The sequence below is a fragment of the Diaphorina citri genome, unplaced genomic scaffold (assembly GCF_000475195.1).
Source record: "Diaphorina citri unplaced genomic scaffold, Diaci psyllid genome assembly version 1.1 scaffold527, whole genome shotgun sequence".
Classification (NCBI taxonomy): domain Eukaryota; kingdom Metazoa; phylum Arthropoda; class Insecta; order Hemiptera; family Psyllidae; genus Diaphorina; species Diaphorina citri.
Genome location: NW_007377961.1, coordinates 16,619 through 28,765, shown reverse-complemented (window position 1 = coordinate 28,765; position 12,147 = coordinate 16,619). Strand labels below are relative to the sequence as shown.

The 12,147-nt window shown below is 35.9% G+C and overlaps 1 protein-coding gene across 1 annotated transcript in view; it reads right to left on the bottom strand.

Annotated features, from left to right (window-relative positions):
* The window catches only part of LOC103509759 (neural cell adhesion molecule 2-like), a 38,479-nt gene extending 27,188 nt beyond the window's left edge, over window positions 1-11,291 (bottom strand). Inside the window, exons 1-5 of the mRNA XM_026824030.1 lie at window positions 11,279-11,291; window positions 10,401-10,555; window positions 9,323-9,393; window positions 8,025-8,065; window positions 1,846-1,981 (exon numbers count right to left, since the gene is read on the bottom strand). Coding sequence (XP_026679831.1) covers window positions 1,846-1,981; window positions 8,025-8,065; window positions 9,323-9,393; window positions 10,401-10,555; window positions 11,279-11,291 — 416 coding nt within the window. The remainder of the gene's footprint in view (window positions 1-1,845; window positions 1,982-8,024; window positions 8,066-9,322; window positions 9,394-10,400; window positions 10,556-11,278) is intronic.
* Window positions 11,292-12,147: the final 856 nt, after the last annotated feature.

Sequence of the window (12,147 nt, the reverse complement as noted above, 5' to 3'; positions counted from 1 at the left end):
TAATGGACATCCATATAGTAGAATAGAATAGAATCGAATATACCTCGTTTATCCTGCTGTGATAGGACTGAAAAGTCCCTTTACCCCCGCAGTCTGACCAAGGTCTCTGTCTGGAGGATCTACTCCTGTCTGAAAAGAAGAGAGTAAAGAGACAAGGGAGAGAGACAGATAGTACATAAAGTTATGATAATTATGTGCCTACTACCTACATAAAATTTAATGCCATGAATTACCTAATCAATTAAATTGAAGTGCTTCTAACAACGGTGCCTATTAAATGTTCGAATTAGATTAGAGTCCTTTTCGGTAAAAAGATGGTAGGAGCTTTTGACACCAAACATTTGCTGGTGTTTCATTTTATTATTTAGCAAACGTGTACCATAGATTATAGTATACCTAATTCTTGTTTTTAAAAATGGAGGATAAAAAGTTTCAAGTGAAAAGAGTAATAAAATATACTTATATTTGTTTATGTTCTATTTTATTATTACAGGGTGAACAATAATTAAATCGAACTGTATTCATCATGCCTATTAATTTGTATGGTAGGTATGAACTTTCTTGATTCCTATTAGGTCCCATAGGTACCTCCTATCAGTTTCAGTTCCACAAATGCAAAGTATCTAAGTGAATGTATATCAGAGAGTAGGTGATTATCTCCCTAGAAATTCTTTTCTTTTTCCCCCCTTTTGTTAAGACGTAACTCCTGAAAAATCAGGTCCGTAGGTACCTCCTATCAGTTTCAGTTCCACAAATGCAAAGTAACTAAGTGAATGTTTATCAGAGAGTAGGTGATTATCTCCCTAGAAATTCTTTTCTTTTTCCCCCCTTTTGTTAAGACGTAACTCCTGAAAAATCAGGTCCGTTCATAAATTCATCTTACAAACTAACTTTATTTATTTTTCTTCGAAACTTTCGAGCTGATCCTCCCTATATTACTGGGTATAATAGTGTAGGTATATAGATAGCATTTTTTAATCCTTATGTACCTATAGTTATTTTTAAATTTATATTGTTTTATTGCCCTTACTACCAGCTTTATATTATGAGAGAGTCATAAAAAAAAGATAAGTACTTTAGAAAAGAGGATAGCATACCTATTTTCATGAGCGAGAAAAGCACAACATAGGTAAATGAATTAGGTAGGAGTTCTCTACACTTGTAAGAGCTCAAAGAGTTGGGTGGAAGAGTATTTATGCTACAACGCGTTTAATAAACTCAATTTTAGACACATCTATCAAGATCAAACGAGTAACCCAGTTCCAAAAGTGTAAAACTCGAAAATTGAGTTATTGGTATCCCTGGATTCGTCTTTTCAAGGAAAATCGATTGGAAACATCGGCAGATTTCTAAAATGAACGGAAATTGGTGAAAGGGGTATAAAGATCGACACATAGTCGACGCCGTCGATCGACGAGACGAGGTGAATCTATGTTGTCGACGCAGTGTACGGTTTTAGTCGACATCGATCGACGGCGTCGACTATCATCAAGATCAAACATATTGCCATAAAAAAGTTAAAATGCATGTGATTAACTGACATTATAATTGGTAGGATATACTTACCAACATAATATGTAGTTACACAGATTTACATATGTATACTTGCAGTTAGAGCTCCAAAAAAAAGGGTTCCTATGGGGACTACGATGACCCAATGGGCCCCGAAAAATCGCCTCTATATGTTGAACCTGTTTGCCAAATTGTCCGCACATAGTCGACATCGTCGATCGACGAGATGATTATATATCGTCGAGGGATGATTATATATCGTCGAGGAAGTGTACAGTTTCAGACGATCGACGGCGTCGACTATGTGTGGACTGGACACAGCTCAAGACTTACCTATAGAAAGGGATTCCGGTTGTGTCCTTGAACCAAAGGATCATATTGATTTTGTCCTCAGGAGTGGGTAAGGATACGTCACATGGTAGCTCCACATTGTGGCCCTTGAGTGCCCAGACCATCACTGGAGGTGGAACTGCAATAGAGAGAAAATGGGAGTATATTGTAACAGTAAGAAAACAATAAATAGATACTTTAATTAAAAATGGGGTAAAAAAAGGAATTTTAACTGTGTTAAGTATGACTTTCAGAAATATGCTGCTCTTCCATCAACACATTTCGTAAAAATAATAATAATAAACCGAAGATTAAAGCCTAAAGTATTCACTAACCGCTTGCCGTGCTCTTGGTAAAGATACAAGTGAGTAATCCTTCACCTTCGAAGATCTTTCAAAAGTCTTTCATGTTCTTCATTACTCTTTAGGAGATAACATGTGTGGTAGATAAACAAAGTAAAGATATCATTTACAACATAAAAACATCTATGCGGCCATAAATTGTCGCCGAAAATACGTAAAAATGCATCCCCCCGCGGAAGTGTTTTGTAATATGATAAGAGATGGATGTAGCATGGGATATTTAATATTGTTACCATATTGTTTTATACGGGCTCTGATGTTTTTAAATGTTTGACAAATGTAAAGGAAAAGTGTAATAAAATTTTAATGGTGAACATACAAAACAACTGGGGTGATGAAGAGCGATGAGTCTTGTAAAAATTTGAAAGATTTGTTTCATCGAAATCTCAGATCGCTCTGTCATTAGGTAGTTAATTCAAATCTTAAAACAGTGAATTTTCGAATTATAAATAAGTTTAAAATAAAGTTCACCAACAAAGAAAACGCCATTAAGAGAGATATATAGAAAAAATTGTGAAATATTTCGGGTCTAAAACATATGCAGACTCTGATAGAGCGGAATGGAGAGCTATAAACCAATCTTAGGATTGAAACAGATGATGAGAAAAGAGACACGCTGTATACGAGCTGGTGCCTCATATGCATGGGTTACCGGAAAACAAGTCTCTCGGAAAATTCATAATTTGTCACTTTGAATTAGAAGCAAATATATTCTGATGTGGAGAAACGCCACCTGCATGTGGGCTGAAAACAAATTTTCGCTGAAAGCACGGGAAATTTGAATAGCGAGGCGTTTATCTTCCTCGCAAGAATGAAGAGATATTTGAGGTACCCGCAGATTCCCACCGAAGTGAAAGCTCTTGAATTTTGCTGTCAAAGTCAGGGCCGGAACAGGTTGGTGACAGATTTGTAAGGTCGATTTCAGAGATGAGGCAGAGCCTTTTGTAATTTTAGTTATAGGTCGTTAACTGACACCATATAATTATTGCTATATATATAAAAAAAACACGTTTTGTTGCATTCTTTGTACAAAAAATGCGATAGAATATTCAATAGTAATCCAATCTCAACTAATGTAACCAGTTTCAAGTCAATCTGTCCAATACAAGTCATTGTTGAAAATTGCCTTTCTAATGAGGCAGAGCCTTTTGTAATTTTAGTTATAGGTCGTTAACTGACACCATATAATTATTGCTATATATAAAAAAAACACGTTTTGTTGCATTCTTTGTACAAAAAATGCGATAGAATATTCAATAGTAATCCAATCTGAACTAATGTAACCAGTTTCAAGTCAATCTGTCCAATACAAGTCATTGTTGAAAATTGCCTTTCTTTTCTGTAGATCACTGATGTAAAGCACAATGGAGCTTGGAGCTAGGTAGGTATTTACATCATTCATCAACAAGTTTTTACCACAGAGTTAAAATAAGGTTAACGAGGAATAGGGTTGGTTTTAAATGGAAGGTTAAATCGGACCAGGTACATACAAAGTAGGCTTAAAATTTTAAATTGCCAATTTCTGGGGCTCAGTAAAAGTTCTAAAGGTTTTTGCTGAGGTCAGACATCTAGGTTAAGCTTTCACAGAGTTCCACTGTAGGCAAGTACTTATTCTTCGTAAATTCATAGGCGATGCCTCCATAATCTGCAACTGATATTATAAGGGTTCAAACGAAAAGCTTCTGGACTTCCACAGAAAAAAAGGTACATATAAAACTCCCGTTACAAAGTTCAAACCACCAGAGGGGTTTACACAAAGTCTTGGGTCACAAAAAGGACCTGAATAGTTCCACTGTAGGCAACTTATTCTTCGTAAATTCATAGGCGATGCCTCCATAATCTGCAACTGATATCATAAGGATTCAAAAGAAAAGCTTCTGGACTTCCACAGAAAAAAAAGGTACATATAAAACTCCCGTTACAAAGTTCAAACCACCAGAGGGGTTTACACAAAGTCTTGGGTCACAAAAAGGACCTGAAAATCCTAAAATACCTCTTGTAAATTTCCAACTCTTGTACGTTGAATTTGCCACTTTCTAACTGAAATGTATTTAGTTCCAAGCGTATGCACTATGTTGTGAAGGGTTCTTTGTGTTTGCACGAATATGAATTTAACTTGTATGCAACAAACATTAAATAACTAAATTATTTAGCTCGCGAGCAGAAAAAACATCACACATTAGGTAGATATAACTAGATATAGTTTCCCAGTTTTTTTTCTCTGGTTTTCAGCGTTTTGTGCTAGAACTCAAAAAATGCGGCTTATGAGCTCAAATTTTGACCTGAAAAAATTCCTAGGTTGACACACGTGATAACATCACACATTAGGTAGATATAACTATAGTTTCCCAGTTTTTTTTTCTCTAGTTTTCAGCGTTTTGTGCTAGAACTCAAAAAATGCGGCTTATGAGCTCAAATTTTGACCTGAAAAAATTCCTAGGTTGACACACGTGATATGTCCATGGGATTTGTTCAGAATGTGTGAAATTGTTGATGGTACATTAGCATTATAATTTGATTAGACTTTTATGTAGGGTATCATAGAGCTGCTCAGACTACCAGTAGTGTAGTCTAAAAATAAATTACAAAAGAAACTAAGTACCTATGGGTTTTAACCAAAGAGATTTCCAAGGACATCTCAGCATTGTCCACACTATTGTATGGAAGTGAAAATATTATGTACCGACATTGAATTGATTTCTTAGTATTTGGCATGGTTTTACGAATTACAAATGATGTAAACCTCCCTAGTACATCTGTATGCACTTTATCCATAAAAAAAACTAGCTTTTTTCAAGCATAGCTTATCGATGAATATATCATGGACATTATTGATAAACCGTATTTTTTTATTCATTTTATTCAATGTGAAAATATTATGTACCGACATTGAATTGATTTCTTAGTATTTGGCATGGTTTTACGAATTACAAATGTAAACCTCCCTAGTACATCTGTATGCACTTTATCCATAAAAAACTAGCTATTTTCAAGCATAGCTTATCGATGAATATATCATGGACATTATTGATAAACCGTATTTTTTTATTCAAATGACTATAAATTCCCAGAAAAACAAGAGCGGATTTCATAAAAATGAATTCCTATTGCACCAGTCTACTTTTTACCTTTAACTGTTTTTATAATTCCTGAATTCCGACCTTACTAATATTCCCTCTATGCACTTGATTCTCTGCTGTCAGTATGAGAACTGCAGTCTGCACTCCGCAGTGCCTGCACTCTGCACTCCACAGTATTTGCACTCTGCACTCCGCGCCAGTCACCAGCCGATGCCAAACCGAGAGCAACCGAAAGTTTTATTCAAATGACTATAAATTCCCAGAAAAACAAGAGCGGATTTCATAAAATGAATTCCTATTGCACCAGTCTACTTTTTACCTTTAACTCTGTTTTTATAATTCCTGAATTCCGAGCTTACTAATATTCCCTCTATGCAATTGATTCTCTGCTGTCAGTATCAGAACTGCAGTCTGCACTCTGCAGTGCCTGCACTCTGCACTCCACAGTATTTGCACTCTGCACTCCGCGCCAGTCACCAGCCGATGCCAAACCGAGAGCAACCGAAAGTAAAATAAATTTTATTTTATAAATAATAAAATTCTGTGTTGGAGTAAGTTTGTGTTATCAGGGACCACGCACCACTTGCTTCGAGCTTTTGCTTTTCGTTTTATCTTGGCATATTACCTAGAAAGAGAGACGTACTTTCCTTACAGTCATTAGAAGAAAGTGCTGGAGCGGAGAGCTCACAAGTTAGACATTCTTTTTATCTTCAATTCTGAGGTTCCTTGTGTTTGAATTCAGTGAATAAAATAATTTTTCACAATTTCCTCTGTATCATTTCATGAAAGAAAGTGCCTCCTTAGTTAACACTACCTACTTAAATAACCGTTGTCGAATTTCTAAGAAAGGCATGGACTATTCTCAAGATTGACGTTCGTTCATGTATTGGAGATTGTTATTACCGACCATTTAGCTCATAAATTATGAATAAAAGAAGCCATTAACAGTAATGTAAATCATGCAATGCATACTCCTGGCTCCTGTTGCAAAAATCCAGCCGTAAATATGGCAGAGGGAAGATAATGAAGGATTTAGAGGAGGAAAAGAGGGATATAATGACATGGGAGAAATGGTAAAAGGTCAGGGATATAAAGGGGAAAGAAGCGGTAGACGAGGGGAAATGAATGATAAGGTGGGGGAGAAAACTGCATTGTTATTTACTTAACCTGTTCCATTTGCTGAAGATGATGCAATATGCAAAATAAATGATGCTGAGTATATGTATACTTAGTTATACCTACCTCCAAATCTGGCATCATATTCTAAAACATATAAATAATAATGTAGGTATCTACCTCATCTAGATGAACTAGGTACATATAGTTTGTTGCTTACACGTTGGCAAAGTTTTTAAAACTCTCTCGAGCTTTGTCCATAGAGGGTAAAGTCCAAAGAAGTGACTAACAAAACAAGATTCGCCAGATCACCGATATTGTCACCTGGTCAAACCACCGATATTGTCACCTGGTCAAACCACCGATATTGTCACCTGGTCAAACCTGACCTGAAAAATTCTAATAGAATCTCTTCTGATATTATGTCTTCCGAACAAAATATGCTGACAACTTTCTATGAAAGTACCATAGCCAAATACGTTTAATTCATACTTAGATGAAGCTAGAGCATAATACCCATCATCACTTGGTCGTCTAAATATGCACAGGATGATGTTCTAAGAATATTCGATTACGAAAATGGAATTATGAAGCGGAGAATTTCGAATGGAATCAAATGCAAGCGGGGCCCGTCCCTCCGGGAATTTTTCGATCTTGGGTAAAGAAAATCAGTATTTATGTACTTACCTATTTTATTTATTATTCAGTTTTTATTATTATTCTTGATTTTATTTTTTGATTTTACTTTCATGTAATGATTTGAAATCAAGACTAGAGCCCGTTCTCCCTTTATTCCCAAAATAATGTTTAAGTCACCCATTTATTGGCCTTCCTCGGCGTAGCTTAACATAGGTGACGCTAAAACCGGTCTTAAATGATCGACTGAAGTGTTATTATAGATAGCATTTTTTAATCCTTATGTACCTATAGTTATTTTTAAATTTATATTGTTTTATTGCCCTTACTACCAGCTTTATATTATGAGAGAGTCATAAAAAAAAGATAAGTACTTTAGAAAAGAGGATAGCATACCTATTTTCATGAGCGAGAAAAGCATAACATAGGTAAATGAATTAGGTAGGAGTTCTCTACACTTGTAAGAGCTCAAAGAGTTGGGTGGAAGAGTATTTATGCTACAACGCGTTTAATAAACTTAATTTTAGACACATTCATCAAGATCAAACATATTGCCATAAAAAAGTTAAAATGCATGTGATTAACTGACATTATAATTGGTAGGATATACTTACCAACATAATATGTAGTTACACAGATTTACATATGTATACTTGCAGTTAGAGCTCCAAAAAAAAGGGTTCCTATGGGGACTACGATGACCCAATGGGCCCCGAAAAATCGCCTCTATATGTTGAACCTGTTTGCCAAATTGTCCGCACATAGTCGACATCGTCGATCGACGAGATGATTATATATCGTCGAGGGATGATTATATATCGTCGAGGAAGTGTACAGTTTCAGACGATCGACGGCGTCGACTATGTGTGGACTGGACACAGCTCAAGACTTACCTATAGAAAGGGATTCCGGTTGTGTCCTTGAACCAAAGGATCATATTGATTTTGTCCTCAGGAGTGGGTAAGGATACGTCACATGGTAGCTCCACATTGTGACCCTTGAGTGCCCAGACCATCACTGGAGGTGGAACTGCAACAGAGAGAAAATGGGAGTTCATTGTAACAGTAAGAAAACAATAAATAGATACTTTATTTAAAAATGGGTAAAAAAAGGAATTTTCATAACTGTGTTAACAGGGTGTCTACCAGTATGACTTTCAGAAATATGCTGTTCTTCCAACAACATATTTCGTTAAAAAAAAAAAAAAAAAAAAAAAAAAAACGAAGATTAAATCAACACAAACATGTATATTTTTTTATGTAAAATTATACATACGAGGGCAGGTACCTATAGATATGTGCATATTAAGATTTACTACTTACATGCAAATACAGGGTGATGTCAAAAGTAGAATGATGGTTTGATGAAATTTCCATCATTTCATGAACGTTCCATGAACAATAAATAATGTCATTGTATACTTGTGCCCAGTTTTCAAAAGGTCTGTTTTTCATTCCGACGTGGGTGCGATGCGAACCCGACGCGTGTTTTTCATTCCAATTCCCCTACTTTAGCGTCAACGCTGCGTCTTAAATCCCTGATGCGAGTCTCGAGTAGCTTCAGGTTCCGCCATATTGTAATTGTATTGAGGGAAATGAAAAAAATGTTTCGTAATTTCTCCACTAGATGTCGTCATGTTTGTTGAATTTCCACTACATATTACAGGGTGTCCACAGACTAATATGAGAACGCTTCCCCTTATTTGTAGGGGGAAAATACCTCTACAATATTACTTACACCTTTTTCTGACCCATGGATTTTCAGATCTTGTGTGACTTGCACTGTCTTTGCTAGATAAAACTAATTTTGTGAACGCATAGCATGTTAGATTGAGTATGCAATATGTAGATTGCAAAACAAAGAGTACAGCTAGGCTGGTAATACTTTACCAGTGCAAGTTACACCGATAATATTTTACCTTACCATCCAGTATGATGGTTAGGGAAAGCTTTAACCTGCACTGACGTGAAATGAAGAATAAGAAGAAGCAAAGGTTTCGTCTCATGGAATACCGCCAAGATATTGTTTACCCCAATATGAATACAGGGTGAACACGAGAGTAGTTCACCCTTAGTTGGTCCGGTTTACGCTTCCTTGGAATTAAACGTGAACAACCCCGATTTTCCAGACCGAAAACATTTTACAGTCTATTTTAGAATCGAACCCGCGTCCTAGAGATTACAGGGCACGCTTGCCACCCTCCAAGCTAACTAGGCTGGCTAAAATTATTAATTAAAATAAATTTATTAATTCATTCCAGGTCGTCCATTATTAGGAGAACGAGACCTTACACGGTCCTCCAGTGTCCCTCGTTCTAGGGGAGGTGAACCCAAGACGGCCACATCTGATATTCGACACTGGAGAGAATGTAACGGTGTTATCTTTCCCAAGTAATTTTCTCTTGTTCGTCACACTCCATTACATTCCACAAACATTCTCTCTTTCTCTTTCTCTCTCTCTCTCTTACTCTCCAAGTTTCCTTTCTTCTCCTTTTACCTAGGACCTCTTTTCCATATCTCTCTCTCTTTCTTCCTCAATTTCTGCTGCCCCTGTTTTACTCTCCGAGGTTATATTCTCCTTCTTTTTTATCCTCTTTTTTTTTCTTTATTTACCCCTATTCTTATACCCACCATTTCTTCCTCTTTCAGTTTTATCCTCTTCTATCTCTCCCTCTCCCGATATTTCTCTTTTACGCACTTTCCTTCCTTTCCTGTATATTCTTTCTACCCTCTATTTATTCTTGCACTCTTTGTCCCCCTACCCTGGTTCACCTTACTTCTTACCTTTTTCGAATGATTTTCTTCGAAAATGAAATTTAAACATAAATACCCGAACTAAATCTAAAAAAGAGTCCTTCTTAGTCCCTTTCCAATACTATTTGTATTGAACTTTTTATAATAGGAAAAAAAATCACATTTTTGAGGAAGTAAATAATGGGTTTCGAAAGATTTCTTTTTTCGCGAGATTAGTGTTAGGTAATTTACTGTGAATTATACCCATTTCATCGAGATTTCTGAGTAATCGAAGAAGGAATACAAATTGAAAATTTTGATTGAAATCGACGTGGAATTTGGCGCTGATCAAATGAGGGTTTCCTACGGCCCAACGTGGATTACAAACGGCAATCATGTCTGCAGAATGTCGGCATCAAATTCAGAAGACAAGTACCTATAACCTATAAGTAAGTTCTACGGCGGTAGTTTTTGAAAAAAAAAAAAAAAAAAAAAAAATCACGATAACAAAAAACACATCTCAGAATTGGAATCCTAGAGAACTTATTATTAATTTATACCCAGACCCCTAACTGGCACGAGCCTAGGTTTTTATTCTACGGCACCAAGAAAGCCATAAATTATACCCTTACCGTGACAAAGGAATGTTTGATGGTGTCTCCATCTAGGAACCAAGTTATGTTGGCGGCAGGAACCGAACCCACGCTCTCGCAGTGAATCTGATGAGATCTGCCCACCGAGAGCTCTCGACTGTCGTTCTGGACGATTTTGATCGTCAGAGGTTTCACTGAAACAGATAAGATTGGATATATAGAAACAGAGAAGATTAGACATAATACTCGTAGTAATAATGTCATTTATTTGTAATATGATTTTCATTTTACCATTAGAACATTAGACATTATTTGAACTGTATTGTTAACCTTGATTTTCTACATATAGCGGACATTTTTGCCGCCAAAGAAAAGGAAATAAAAAGACATTTCAATCGTTCCCAGAAAGAAGATCATAAAGGTCACTGTCCCGCGCATCAAGACTGAAACCAGAAACGAAATATACATAGCTAGTAATGGAAATCCATATAGTAGAATAGAATAGAATCGAATATACCTTGTTTATCCTGCTGGGATACGACTGAAAAGTCCCTTTTACCCCTCAGTCTAACCAAGGTCTCTGTCTGGAGGATCTACTCCTGTCTGAAAAGAAGAGAGTAAAAAAGACAAGGGAGAGAGACAGATAGTACATAAAGTTATGATAATTATGTGCCTACTACTTACATAAAATTTAATGCCATGAATTACCTAATCAATTAAATTGAAGAGCTTCTAATAACGGTGCCTATTAAATGTTCGAATTAGATTAGAGTCCTTTTCGGTAAAAAGATGGTAGGAGCTTTTGACACCAAACATTTGCTGGTGAAAAAATTTGTATTTTCGGTAGGAAGTTTGGTGTGTTTTTGCTCGAGTGACTGCAGGACTGAAATGGGTATGTTGCATTTGGATACTTTTACCTGTAACGTTCATCTAAGTGTCTGGTTTTGTCCTGATATAAATGGGGTGAACTTTCTGGTGGTCTATGGTCCGTCTTAGTCATATGGGTCAAAAATCGAATAGGGTTAACTTTTGTCAAGTCTAAAAAGAATTAAATTACCTTTTAGTGCCCAATCCCATACCTATAGCATTTGTACAAACTGGCTAGTTAAATTATATATTTATATAGTATATTTACTTTCTATTACATTATTTTATTAATATTAATAGTGTGCAATCATTTCATCAAAAATTTGTATTTTCGGTAGGAAGTTTGGTGTGTTTTTGCTCGAGTGACTGCAGGACTGAAATGGGTACCTATGTTGCATTTGGATACTTTTACTTGTAACGTTCATCTAAGTGTCTGGTTTTGTCCTGATATAAATGGGATGAACTTTCTGGTGGTCTATGGTCCGTCTTAGTCATATGGGTCAAAAATCGAAAAGGGTTAACTTTCGTCAAGTCTAAAAAGAAATAAAACAACTTTTAGTGCCCAATCCCATACCTATAGCATTTGTACAAACTGGCTAGTTAAATTATATAGTATATTTACTTTCTATTACATTATTTTATTAATATTAATAGTGTGCAATCATTTCATGACTTAGCTCTAAGTAAACAAAATTCTTCATTACTTTGCCCTCTTATTACGCTGAACACTTCATTTCAGCATCTCGAAATAAATTCAAAGAAACGGAAGATGAAATCTGAAGAACATTTTGTGACTCTCACTTCCAGATTTCTGCAATCTGATGTGTACTCACAAATTTGAAAGAAAAGTTTTCAAACTTGCTTCCAGAGTAGGAGGAAAGAGAAAAAACTTCGTAATAAATAAAAATTAATCCAATTC